The 13,146-nt window shown below is 37.3% G+C and overlaps 1 protein-coding gene across 1 annotated transcript in view; it reads right to left on the bottom strand.

Moving 5' to 3' along the window:
• Nucleotides 1–3,537: 3,537 nt before the first annotated feature.
• LOC123525044 (multiple epidermal growth factor-like domains protein 10) overlaps nt 3,538–13,146 on the bottom strand; it is a 34,952-nt gene continuing 25,343 nt past the window's right edge. The window contains exons 13-18 of the mRNA XM_045303727.2: nt 12,131–12,248; nt 8,821–8,957; nt 6,896–6,988; nt 5,398–5,607; nt 4,430–4,569; nt 3,538–4,260 (exon numbers count right to left, since the gene is read on the bottom strand). Coding sequence (XP_045159662.2) covers nt 4,096–4,260; nt 4,430–4,569; nt 5,398–5,607; nt 6,896–6,988; nt 8,821–8,957; nt 12,131–12,248 — 863 coding nt within the window. The 3' untranslated portion in view covers nt 3,538–4,095. The remainder of the gene's footprint in view (nt 4,261–4,429; nt 4,570–5,397; nt 5,608–6,895; nt 6,989–8,820; nt 8,958–12,130; nt 12,249–13,146) is intronic.

A 13,146-nucleotide genomic window follows, 5' to 3' on the forward strand; every position in this document is an offset into this window, starting at 1 on the left:
CGATTATGTATTTTTTATTTCCTAAGAAGTTATGTTTATTAGGAATGACAAAGCAAGGCACCTGAATTTAGTATAAAAATGCTGAAACCAATATACAATACAGATGCTTATTAGGGATGTCATTAACATAAATGAAATGAAAAGCATTTGAAAATACTTTGGCATTGGTTATACTCTGAAATGTTCAGTGCAAACGGATCCCAAAAGATATCAAGGCATCCTTTTGTTTGATGTTACCATTAGAACACTCATGCCAAACTATCTGCAGAAAGGCACATGCGGCGACTCTTATGAAAAACTTTGTAGACAGCCAAATTTGACCACGGAAGGAATTATTTCAGTTTTTAAATTTAAAACCTTTTATGTCAGTTCTACAACCGAAGATAGGCATAATCTGTATGAAGTCATACCATGCATTTTATGACTGTTTTGGAGAATTTCTGCACCAATGAATGTCAGTTTAAAGACAAAGCCCAATAACAATACTATATGTATTTCACTTGTCAAAAACGTTATTAGCATAAGTTCCCCACCTACCAGCGACCTCTTCATTGTTCTTATCTGTCAGAAAAAAAGCATGATATAACACCTTCCAACATTCTTACTTAGAAGCTAAAGCTTATTGATAAAGCCATCAATACTAAAAAAGCAACACATGTATATCATATAAAATAAAATGGACATGAAGCATGTTTCTGAATAAATCAATGTTATAACAATTTAATACTGTAATGAGATATGCTTGTCTCTGTTATATATATCAATAAGTACATGTTGACATATGCATACCTCAACATTATGACCAGTAGCAGGTTAGCACAATAAAACATCAAGATCAATTACCAGAATGTCCGTAGTACTTTAGCACAAACAGACAAGATTATGTTTAGAAATTTAAGGTATTAGAAGCGTAATAGAGTACCTCCTTTTTGAAGAGTATTCAATTCCTACAATAAACCTACTTTTACTGAAATTCTCAGGGGGCGGGAGCGTAGGTTAAGGCTGATCACTACCAAATAGAATGTAAGCCTCCGCAGGTCTATCACAAGTAGTCAAAATATAAATAGTACTAATCTTTTTTCTTTTCCTAGTGCATTTTCTCGGCAGCAACGTGCTTACTTTTACCCTACCGCGTTTCAGTATGTATCACTTTGCATTCTAATGAAATCGGCATGTTCCTATCGCATGCTAGATAAAAATGGCGGCGTAAGAATTTAATGTCACGAAAAGAGAAATTGAAAGAAGCGAAAAGTAGTAAATTCAGCGGGTTGTATTTAACGAACTGTAGTTTTCTTATATAAAAGTTAACACCCCCTTTTCTTTTTGTTTTTCTAAAGTAGCGATCTAGTTCTTTATGGGAATATAAGTCTCTGAAAATCTGATATGCTAGAGAATGTCGAAAAACCGTTATGAAGTGAGTGGATTTTATATGAAATAAAGAACAGCTGGATTTAGTGGTGTTCAGCCTTAAAGTCCTACTGGGACCAATTTTTCCCCCTTATTTTCCTTTCTTCTAGTAAGTTTTTACTTCTTTCAAGACTTACAATTGATTTATTGTACAAAAATGGAAAAAAAATAATTTGATGAGCGATTTCTTGCTGTTCAAATTGAATTTACTACTTAAACAGAAGGGGTAGAGTTACATATCTTTAAAAATATTGAGTTACATGCGGTAAAAGTTCTCTATTTTGCTTTCACTCTTTAGATTACATATCGTGGAAGAAATTTAGGTAGGTTTTACGTCTGCCCCAAGGTTACTTTTGAATGAAGTAAGCAAAATTCAAAACAGAAACACAGGATTCGACCTTATTTTTTCAATGTTGAAGTAAGAATTCTGTCTCATTAAATCCGTTTACTTGAGGCACCCTAGAAAAAATGATATTGACATTTTTATTTTGTGTTATAATTGTTTACCAATAGTTTGATGTTTCTTTTATTAAAATTAATGGTAAAATGAGTTCTCTGCAAATGTTTTGGATAGCGGCCATCACTTTGAAATTTGTATCTACTTGAGCTTGAGGAGATACCATAAGTTATACAAAATTTTATAAAAAACGGCACGGTAAAAGTTGTTTAAAATTGCAAAACAGTGCGAAACACGGTCACATTTAAGAATACACCAAGCAAATGCTATTTTGTAAACATTACTATTAGGCATCTAATACCTTAACACTGTACTGAAAGATGTGTTTGAAGAATACATTACTTTGTAAAAATCTATAGCGGAAAACAGGTGCGATAAAGTATTTGTCAAAGTAATATCTGATCATGGTCTGCACTGTTCGCTCTTCAGTCAGTAAATTTTTAGTGACACCCCTTCAAATAATAAGAAGTATTGTTCAGATTGAACGATGGACCAGTCCATTTCAGAAATTTAGCAGGATAAGGGTTAAAAAAGATGTGTTTATAGTTCTGGGGATGTAGACTTACTTAACGATTTGAATTATGTTTTAATATTCAAGTTGGATTAAATTCCCGCTTTCCAACTCAGACTTAACTTTCACTATATGAGCCGTGCCGTGAGAAAACCAACATAGTGGCTTTGCGACCAGCATGGATCCAGACCAGTCTGCGCATCCGCGCAGGCTGGTCTGGATCCATGCTGTTCGCTTTCAAAGCCTATTGCAATTAAAGAAACTGTTAGCGAACAGTATGGATCCTCACCAGACTGCGCGGATGCGCAGGCTGGTCTGGATCCATGCTGGTCGCAAAGCCACTATATTAGTTTTCTCATGGCACGGCTCATTTATTCTCTGCATTTTTGTTTGAAAAAAAGTCTGGTAAGAAAATATGCATGGTATTGTCTATCAGACTTCTCCTTTCATTAAACTTCATTATGAAATTATTGTTTTAAAAATGACATTTTTATCGATTCATTTTATAAAAAAGCTGATAGGATGTCCCTTTACCAACTTGATATTTTGTTTTGTGTTTGCTAATAAACAGGAAAAATATATACACAGTCCTGGGATTTGCATGTTACATAATGATGTACATGTATACAAACAATTATGTGAGTTGTGCATTATGCTTAACGGCATTTACTTACATTGCAAGAAAATCAAGGAAAATGTAATGATTTGTTAAAAGTCAACAAAAATAGCTATTCATAATAAGAAACTGCCTTAATGAAGAAAAAAAATTATACAGATGTGTGTACATTTTTACACTAGCGCATGAATTTCTAGCTGACTTAGACAACAAACACGCTATTTCCAAATCAGACAAACCACTACACGTATTGTATTCTAGAACAAAATTTATAAAACAACATAAATTCAACAAATAACACAATGTACACAGGTTTTCCTGCCACCTTTCTGTCATTCCCAGCGTTACTGTAATTAGGAAAAAAGTATATTTTTGAAGGAAACATGTAAATTTAAAATTGTGATATTCAAATTACAAACATGTGCTATAATATAAAGTGTAATACTTCTACATCATATTTCAAGCTATGTAAGTCAGTTTCATTTTCACGCAAGCATAGAGAATAAATGTGAAAAATAAAATTATAAAACCTTAAATATTTTAAAAAAAAAATATTCATTTTTTATTTGTATTATCAGTCTTTGACATGTATTTGACATCAGTAATATACTGTACACAGTATTACATAAATGAAATACACATTTCTTTGATAACAGGTACAATACTGTCTACTAGAGAAAACAAAAATTGTAAAAAATACTACAGCAGTCGTTAGTATTTTCTCCACAATCTCAACTGTTAATTATTGTAGTTTTCCAAACATTGGGTAAAACGTATGTCAGATAAAAATGAAACCCCTCCATACAGAACGCCTTTTGACTCACAAATACAGAGAATACAAAAATAGCACATACATACATACATACATACATACATAATAGTATAACAAAACAATCTTCATTGCATTATTGATGTTTGACATCAACGTACATATTGTACATGTACTAAAAGTCAGCCAACTGTTTCGTTCAAATGCATATTGCATTTTGTATAAATCATTCAACGTTTCTTTGGTTTTCTTTTGTCGTTTTAGTGCGTAACGTTTTTGTACAGTCTTGTTACTATGTATAAATTTTTAAATAAGTAGATGTGTTGGTGTCACGGTCACATTTCAGTGGTAACCGCATGGTTGTCCTTCTTGCTAGATTTGCTAGAGTTTGAGCTGGAACTAGAGGAACTGCTTGACCTTGACCTTTTTGATTCTTTATCTTCCTCCTTTGCTAGCTCTTCATCTAGTCCCACAGGCTCATCAGCAGTGTCTCGTTCAATCTGAAGGAATTTAATTGCAAGTGTGAGACCTCTGGTACAAACCAAAGAAAATTAATATTTACCTTACCAAAAATAAAAAAGTGCTTCTTTAACTGTTTTATGTCCTTTTCACGGACTTTCAACGTCACTTTTTCACAATTCAAATACATACAAGTACAATGTCTTATACCTCTTTAGGACCTAGGCTGGCGAGAATATTTTCCTCCGAAGCTAATGGGGCTCGAACCTCTCCCAGTGGACTTTGAGGTGGATTAGCAAATACACTGTCATCTTCCATACTTTCTTCTTCCTCACCAATAGGTAGTTCAGCTTTAAATATATAACAAACAAAAAACTTTCTAGACTTTATCAGTCTCGTTAAACATCATGTCTCATTTACCGAGAAGGAACTTTCCTTACATTTTTCCTCAACGTGAATGGATCCTCGGGCGGGGCGTATGTTCTCCGTGACTATTTGATAAACGACATTGTGTCTGCAATCATTCGTCCTCCACCTCTGATAATTCATGTGGGGAAGTTGGCAGTTACTTGCGGAGAACAGGTTTGTACTGGTACAGAATCCAGGAACACTGGTTAGGTTAACCGCCCGCCGTTACATGACTGAAATACTGTTGAAAAACGGCGTTAAACCCAACACAAACAAACAAAAATCAACGTGAATGGGCGTTTAGACATCTGAAAAAAATATTATGGTGACAAGTGATTTCACGAGAAAACAAGCATTTGCTATTCTAGTATTATTTCTTTGGTGTTCATCTATTTGGCTGGTGGTTGTTTAGAGATCTCATTACTTCCTTCTCCACCAGAATGTAGTGATTTGCTTATTGTCACGCTAATGAATCATGTTTCATTGTAAGAACTGCAACATCAGTCTATTATCAATAACACACAGCAACTTTCGTTTTTAATTGCATCAAATTCTTTACTTGTAACTTATTTGACTCTCTACAGTAGGTAAAAACAGACATGTATTATCTCGCCTATGTCAGCCATTATAACAATTTATACAGCATACTATCTCTCGGTAGAAAACAACAATTTTAAGATTCCCTTTAATTATGGTACATTTCGTCTTCTAGAACAAATCTATTATCTTTTTGTTTGTGAAGGTTTTGATTGAAATTTGTAAATTATTACCTTCTTTGTTTAGAGTAGGTGACTGTGCTTCGTCTCCGTCAGATACAGACAACACCCTACCTCCTGTACCTATTTCCATCACCACCGAAGACGTACATCTCTCGTTCTTTTTATCTGTATCTTCTGCTTTGTTATCTGATGCATCCCCTGAATTGTCGTCTGTTGGTTGCCCCTTGTCGGCTTCCGGCTCCTTTTCTTCTGGCCCCTTGCCTAAGTATTTGGTAAATAAGATACGTTTGAATGTTTAAATTAGATATATAGATCAAAACTCAACGACCTGATACTACAGCTGACCAGATAAAGAAAGATCAAAATATACCCGCGTTAGTTGTTCCTGTAGACTTTTAATTTCAATACAGTTAAAGGCACCGACCTCCAGATATTACGATAAAAAAGTTTAGATATTAGGAAATTATTGCGATATTCCTAATGAAGGCTTTGAAACTTAGCTACTGACAAACTAAAAAATATGGAAATCCACGAGAATTAGTTGCTTTTTACATGTTTTTCCATTCAAAATTGACAAGTGTTTGTAACCGGGTATCGTAGGTGTTTTGCATTAATTATAAAACTTTATATTTAACAACCGTTAAGTCTAAATTTTCATCAAAAAGGTAGGACAGCCGATGCCGACTTGGACATGTTTTGGTTTTCTTTATGATTTCACATTTTATAAGTTCAGAAATAAAGAACTCATGTTCTAATGTTCAAATATGACCAAACTTCATTCTTAAAGAAAGATCATTTTAAGCCAAAAACCTGGAGTTCAGTCCCTTTAAATATTTGAATAATTAGGCACAGGATGGCGTATTCCGATATGTTACATGTCAATCTTGCTCTCAACTTGTCATTGTCATACAATGCATTATATAAGTTTTTGGTAAAGTACATTGTCTTTTATTAGATAAAATGTGTCCGTTCTGTTGAATCATTGCGTCTTTTCTGACAAACTTATAATCAGTATACTTAACTCTTGATACAGTTGTATTTTTGTGTCAAATAAAGTTCCATAGGGCTTTAAATTTTATGTTAAGTTAAGAGGAAACAGCTGTCCAAATGGATGTATTAAAGCACTACTTTTAATACTACACATGAACTTTTACAGTATTTAAGAACCATAAAGGGATGTAATCAAAAACAAAAGATTCAATCAAATTTCTTTCTATGTTCATGAATTTTCAAAACTTTGACAAAATATTAGAGGAAATAATTATCAGAAATAGGATTTAACAAGAAATCAATATACTTTATGTTCATTACGGAAAATATGGCAGCCACAATTAAAACAAAGCCATTAACACTAGTTTACCTCAAAATGAAAAATTTCATAGTAGCTTGAAGATACCCAACAGAATATACAGGCAACTTTAAAACCAGTTTCAACATCACATAATTGTGAGGCATGAAAGACTGCAGTTAGTATTGTTACAGAAATTCCAATCACGGCCTACTTCAAAGTTTTTACCAAAGTAGATCTAAACTCACAGGTTACACTTACCATCTGGCATCTTGTCTCCATTTTCTGCAGTTTGGCCTGGTCCAGGACCGGCGTATACAGCTACATTTTGTTTCTCGTCAAGTTCTATCATATCTGCAATTATTATAATGCCAAATACTCTATACAGGATTATAAAATACAGACAACTTTCATACTGACTTTGAAGTTTTTGCACACTGACAATATCTGGCTGTAAAACTGTGTCCTTGACAACAGGTCCTCGAGGAGGCTTTGTTTAGTATATTTTCTGGTGGTAATCAAGTCATTTCATGTAAATTACAATAATATATTCACTGCTGTTACAAAATAAAATTAAAGGTAGCTACACAATAACATGTTTGGTCCTTTTTCTATTTGCAGTAGTTTTTTTACAAGGTTATGAATTTTAGAGCTTAGATATTTTTCTATAGACTAAAACACATAACATATTAGCTTCATAGAGTGCCTTGCATCTTGTCTATTCTTACATTCTTCTTGTAATGTATGCTATATTAAGATCAGTGTGCATTTCGGTTCTAGCCGTAATTAGTAGTCTAACTCAACTAAAATGAATTACATTTTTCAGTACCATATAACACATCCGCAACTTATTACAATAACATGTGAATACTGGCGGCTATGTGTATAATCTAATACAAGGTTATATAATTCATCATTTAGACTCACTGTGTTCAACCGATAACTCAGAATCGCGGAAGTGATGCCGAATTTCAAAAATGAAAATTGTACAAGCCAAAAAATCCTTTAACTCACCGAACAAAAAACATTACTGGTCCAGTGCCTAAATCCGGACAGTGCTTAATAATTCGGACACCGTTAAAAAATGCTTTACGATCGTGATTTTTTACTGGAATGAACAGGATCGACGCAAACGAAAGCTTTGATGACCAGCTGTCAACAACAGTGTATGAATGTAAGTATTTCCAGAGAAAATTACCTTCAAATATCCGCACCGCTAAAAGTGAACATTGTGTGTCGTGGGGGATGACGGCATACAGCGCGCGCCAGTTATTTGAGGTGCAACGAGATACTGATTTAATAAGAAAAATATTCTGCCTATTGCAGATGACTCTTTTTCTTAGTTGATCGAAACTGATGTAAAACATGTTTTAGAATTCTGTACTACCCTCAGTATTTATTTAAAGGATTTAACCGATTTCTGTTATATATTAATTAATTCAATAGAGAAAAAAATGCCAGCATTTTGCAGACAAGGGAAGCAATTCATTAGATAAAATCGGCACAGCGTCATTATAGTCAAAAAGTATAACGACAGCGACAGAATCTGTAGGTAAGAATAGTTGTAAACATTAATTTCCTCTCAGATAAATTTATTGCCTATTATATTATTGTTATATCTGGCAGTTATATATTAAATTAGAAACCATTAAATTAGTCCATATGATCACGTGATTAACAGGTAATAAAACTTCAATCGAACGGAGATATACATTTACAGGACTGTATTTGACTGCTTTGTTTCAAACAAAGTCGTGTTTATTGTTATTCTTGGGTGCACTTATTCATTACATTTCATACCCAACTAGTGTCCAAATATTTAAGCACTCTGAAGGTCGATTTTGACAGCTTTTACTGGCCCAATTCGGATGTCATTTTTATGACGAAATCAACAATATACGATTTTGTTGTTTTGCATAGAGATTTATAAAGAACCTAAAATTATACAGTTAAAATTTTATGCACGTGTGGTTCCATAATGCAAAGTTATTGTCAAAAAACCACCCAAAGTGTCCGGATTTAGGCACTGGACCAGTATAGACAAAAAGAAAACATTTGCACCGCAAATCTAACGTGGAATCTTAATATACAGTCCAAAATCTCGTCGTTTCTTCGACATTTTGAAATACCAAAATAATATGATCCTAGCACACTATCCCACATTGAATTATCATTTATGAGCCTACCCGATGAGTGCCCAAGTAACGGAGAAGTTGGCTGCATATGCATGTTAGTATGCACGTGTATTGTGTTCGTTTCTTTTGGTGGCGGTTCTTCCATCTCCTCGTCCTCCATCACGTAATCTCCAGACTTTCGTTTCTTCCTGTAACATTGACAACACCAAATACATTGTAATAAAACTGATTAGCTTTTTTTTACTAATATTATTTGGTCATTAGCTTTATTAGCCTATTGAGAACGTTCATCCCTAAAGTTGTGGCGTGGAGCGCATCGAGTAATTTTGGTATAGGTTTTATCAAGATCAATAAGCGACATAACTTGTACATATAAATATGCCAAGTATGTGGAAATAGATTATTTTAGGGTTCAGAAATTTGGTGGAATCTCGCTTTTGTTCACTCTGTCCGTATGTTTGTATCCAGCTATAACTTGGTAATTTCTAAATCAATACCGACTTTTGTTTTAACTTGGAATAAATACTTATCATAGCACTGTAGACTTCACTCCATAAAACATGTCGTCCAGTTTTGAACCTCAGTAGGGCATGTTGCAATTTCATTTTTCAAGTCATAACCTCAGTTCCATACAATTCTGATAAAATTCTCACAACAGAGCAGCTTTCTGTGTAAGTATCTGTACTCTTATTGTCAAGGTAACAAAGTTTCTCATCAGTAGAAAGTGGCAAAACGCATTTACTCTCAGTAGTAACGGGTTACAAAAATCAACTCATCTTTCACAACGAGTATACTCAACAGCAACGACAGACAACAACGAGTATACACACCAGTAAAGACAGGCAACAACAAGTATACTCACCAGCAACGACACGCAACAACGAGTACACACACAAGTAAAGACAGGCAACAACGAGTATATTCTACAATAACGACAGGCAAAAACAAGTGAATGTACACAGGCAAGATAGGCAACTACAAATACACTCGCCAGTAACAACAGGCAAAAACTAGTACATTCTTAAGTAACACAAGAAACAACAAGTGCACTTGCCAGTAACAACAGACAACAACCAATAGACGCACCGGTAACAACAGGCAGCAACCAATAGACGCACCGGTAACAACAGGCAGCAACCAATAGACGCACCAGAAACTACAGGCAACAACCAATAGAGGCACCGGAAACTACAGGCAGCAACCAACAGACGCACCGGAAACTACAGGCAGCAAACAGCAGACGCACCGGAAACTACAGGCAGCAACCAATAGAGGCACCGGAAACTACGGGCAACAACCAACAGACGCACCGGAAACTACAGGCAGCAACCAGCAGACGCACCTGAAACTACAGGCAGCAACCAACAGAGGCACCGGAAACTACAGGCAGCAACCAAAAGACGCACCGGAAACTACAGGCAGCAACCAGCAGACGCACCGGAAACTACAGGCAGCAACCAATAGACGCACCAGAAACTACGGGCAGCAACCAGTAGAGGCACCGGAAACTACGGGTAGCAACCAACAGACGCACCGGAAACTACAGGCAGCAACCAGCAGACGCACCTGAAACTACAGGCAGCAATCAATAGACGCACCAGAAACTACAAGCAGCAACCAGTAGAGGCACCGGAAACTACAGGCAGCAACCAGCAGACGCACCGGAAACTACAGGCAGCAACCAGCAGACGCACCGGAAACTACAGGCAGCAACCAGCAGACGCACCAGAAACTACAGGCAGCAACCAATAGAGGCACCGGAAACTACAGGCAGCAACCAGCAGACGCACCGGACACTACAGGCAGCAACCAGCAGACGCACCGGAAACTACAGGCAGCAACCAGCAGACGCACCGGAAACTACACGCAACAACCAATAGAGGCACCGGAAATTACAGGCAGCAACCAACAGACGCACTGGAAACTACAGGCAGCAACCAGCAGACGCACCGGAAACTACAGGCAGCAACCAATAGACGCACCAGAAACAACAGGCAACAACCAATAGAGACACCGGAAACTACAGGCAACAACCAATAGAGGCACCGGAAACTACAGGCAGCAACCAACAGACGTACCGGAAACTACAGACAGCAACCAGCAGACGCACCGGAAACTACAGGCAGCAACCAATAGACGCACCAGAAACTACAGGCAACAACCAATAGAGGCACCGGAAACTACAGGCAGCAACCAGCAGACGAACCGGAAACTACAGGCAGCAAGCAGCAGACGCACCGGAAACTACAGGCAGCAACCAATAGACGCACCAGAAACTACAGGCAGCAACCAGTAGAGGCACACCAGCAGACGCACCGGAAACTACAGGCAGCAAGCAGCAGACGCACTGGAAACTACAGGCAGCAACCAATAGACGCACCAGAAACTACATGCAGCAACCAGTAGAGGCACACCAGCAGACGCGCCGGAAACTACAGGCAGCAACCAATAGACGCACCAGAAACTACAGGCAGCAACCATTAGAGACACCGGAAACTACGGGCAGCAACCAATAGACGCACCGGAAACTACGGGCAGCAACCAACAGACGCACCGGAAACTACAGGCAGCAACCAATAGACGCACCAGAAACTACAGGTAGCAACCAGTAGAGGCACCGAAAACTACGGGCAGCAACCAGCAGACGCACCGGAAACTACAGGCAGCAACCAACAGACGCACCGGAAACTACAGGCAGCAACCAGCAGACGCACCGGAAGCTACAGGCAGCAACCAATAGACGCACCAGAAACTACAGACAACAACCAATAGAGGCACCGGAAACTACAGGCAGCAACCAACAGACGCACCGGAAACTACAGGCAGCAACCAATAGATGCACCAGAAACTACAGGCAACAACCAATAGAGGCACCAGAAACTACAGGCAGCCACAAACAGACGCACCGGAAACTACAGGCAGCAACCAATAGAGGCACCGGAAACTACAGGCAACAACCAATAGAGGCACAGGAAACTACAGACAGCAACCAATAGAGGCATCGGAAACTACTGGCAGCAACCAGCAGACGCACCGGAAACTACAGGCAGCAACCAATAGACGCACCAGAAACTACAGGCAACAACCAATAGAGGCACCGGAAACTACAGACAGCAACCAATAGACTCTTACTAGTAACAACAGACAGTGAGTATACATGCACAGTAACAACAAGCAAGAAAGTAATAATAGGCAACAGTTAACTCACCAGAAACAAAAGGCAAAAACGTGTGTACTCACCAACACAAGTTGTATAGTTACTCACCAGTAATAACAGGCAAAAACGTGTGTACTCGCCAGAACAATGAGTATACTCACCAGTAACAACGTCTGTACTCACCAACACAACTTGTATACTCACCAGTAACAACAGGCAACAAGAAGTATAAGTACAACAAGTAGCAAGGAGATGATGACACCAATGATAACACCAGTATTGTCAGTTACGTCATCAATGTATCCGCTTCGGCCGGCGCTCTCTGATGGAATTGATAGATAAAACAAATTAGTACCTTATACGTTTTATATCATACAAATTTCCCTCACGTTTTTATAGGAAAATATGCTAATATACGTACCACTGTACATAGAGAGTATGCAGGGTAAGTTGTAAATTCTATTAATCGTACTGCCACACTGACACTGCAAGCGGCGGCTAAATCTTTTTATTTCCTTCATATCAAGGGGGGTATTCGATCTACTCCTTACCACCAAAACAAAATGGCGGCCAAAACTGAAAATGTGAGTTTTTCTTACTTTTTATCTTTTTTAAGGATTTCTAGACCATGACACATGGCTATCAACCTGCTCCACTGTTTTTTCTATCTATCGGTACCTTTAACATTGGAAACAGTGCTGTAGTTTGTCTGGAATGCTGGTCATGGGATTTGAATCGATGGAAAATCCTCCGGTAAACACGGGATAAGGAATAGTGCGATTAGCAAAAATGGTCTTTTTTCCTTATAATTCAAATAATTGTGAGCTATTTTTCTAATTAGAAGAAAAGAATCAATATATATTTCCATCATGGTTAGTCTGGAGCCGATTAAAAGGTGTAATTTTAAATTACACAGTTTTTTGTCTGATGGTAAGGAACAGTGTACGAAAATAAGAGGATAAGGTGCAGTTCACTTCTTCAAGCAACTTTTTACTTTGCTCTTTTCAGAGACAATCAAGTAAAATTCTATTACAATAAATATTTTGGTGATCATTTATAACTATTTCTTGCTAAATGTAGTAAGATTTAAAAGGTATCCGCCTGTCTATCAGACACGTGATGTACTGAAAGCCAAAAGTTCAGCAAGTATTTAATATAGTATCCCTCGCCAACATTTAAGTATTTATAACTTTCTATTTGGTATAGCGCCCAAAGTCATT

This window comes from Mercenaria mercenaria, chromosome 3, assembly GCF_021730395.1.
Source record: "Mercenaria mercenaria strain notata chromosome 3, MADL_Memer_1, whole genome shotgun sequence".
Lineage (NCBI taxonomy): Eukaryota > Metazoa > Mollusca > Bivalvia > Venerida > Veneridae > Mercenaria > Mercenaria mercenaria.